At 47.5% G+C, this 929-nt stretch overlaps 1 protein-coding gene across 1 annotated transcript; it reads left to right on the top strand.

The window, feature by feature from the left end:
- Nucleotides 1–483: 483 nt before the first annotated feature.
- Nucleotides 484–832, top strand: Pmar_PMAR010324 (hypothetical protein; the record flags this gene model as incomplete). The annotated part of the gene is made up of 1 exon (XM_002780663.1): nucleotides 484–832. A coding segment is annotated over one exon (349 nt), but the record flags the coding sequence as incomplete, so codon positions are not given.
- Between the last annotated feature and the right edge of the window lie 97 nt (nucleotides 833–929).

The raw sequence follows: 929 nt of genomic DNA, 5'->3' as shown, positions 1-929 counted from the left end.
TGCTAAACGCTCGCAATGTGACCGCCATAGAAGATTCTTATCCGCAATGTCCAAATACGGGTCGTTTGTTAGAGGATTAGTGGCCGGGGAAGCGTAGATCAAATCGCGAGGACTCAAGCCGAAAGCATCACTTACGGCTAATGTATTAACACGCGAAGCTGCTATTGTGACATAATTTATCCAAGTACAGGGAAGTGGTGATTCCGTGACGTTATCACTCAAGAATAATAACCGTAAGTGGCGCGCAAGTTCTCGATGGCGTCCGTCTAACTTTCCATTAGAGCTAGAAGAATACGTCGTTAAGTGAACTCCCAAGCAATGGAAGGTATCAAAGTAGCCGCTCGCGTCAAAATAGTAGAATTGTCACATCTGACCTGTTTTGTAACAACGTTGTAGGTGTCATAAACGTAATTTAGTAGAGCCACAACATCAGAGGAAGTAGCCATCTTGGCTCAAGGTTTGAAAAACTTAGTGACTCTCTAAATGCTTACCATCGGGATTGCCGCAGACGTCACCAGGAAGAAGCCCTATACGGCTCTGTTCATGGATGAGAAGTTTGTGCGTACGGTGGACCCCGGTGTGGCCATTCAAAGACAGGGTGCTGTCGCTGGCGACGTCGCCCGCATTATCCGCATAGCTGTGCCGATACGCTCTATGCCTATTGGAACTACCGTGGATACTGCTGGTGTCGTGTATTACCGTGTTTACACTAAATCGGTTAATGTTGTGCCAGCTACTGGTACTAGCTCTACTGGTGCAAGAATTGGCTTATCGATAACTCACGCTTTGTCCGCGTCTGACCTCGAAGGACGATTCTTTAAACGCTATGGCGGTATCTCCAATAACCGGTCATATGCCGCCCACATTATACGTCTATCATACCTACTAATGGAGACTTTTGGCGGTGCGGGCATGCTATCGTGTCTCGC

Source organism: Perkinsus marinus (assembly GCF_000006405.1).
Source record: "Perkinsus marinus ATCC 50983 genomic scaffold scf_1104296944242, whole genome shotgun sequence".
Lineage (NCBI taxonomy): Eukaryota > Perkinsozoa > Perkinsida > Perkinsidae > Perkinsus > Perkinsus marinus.
The sequence above is the reverse complement of the archived record's forward strand: the minus strand, read 5'-3'. Positions and strand labels throughout refer to the sequence as shown.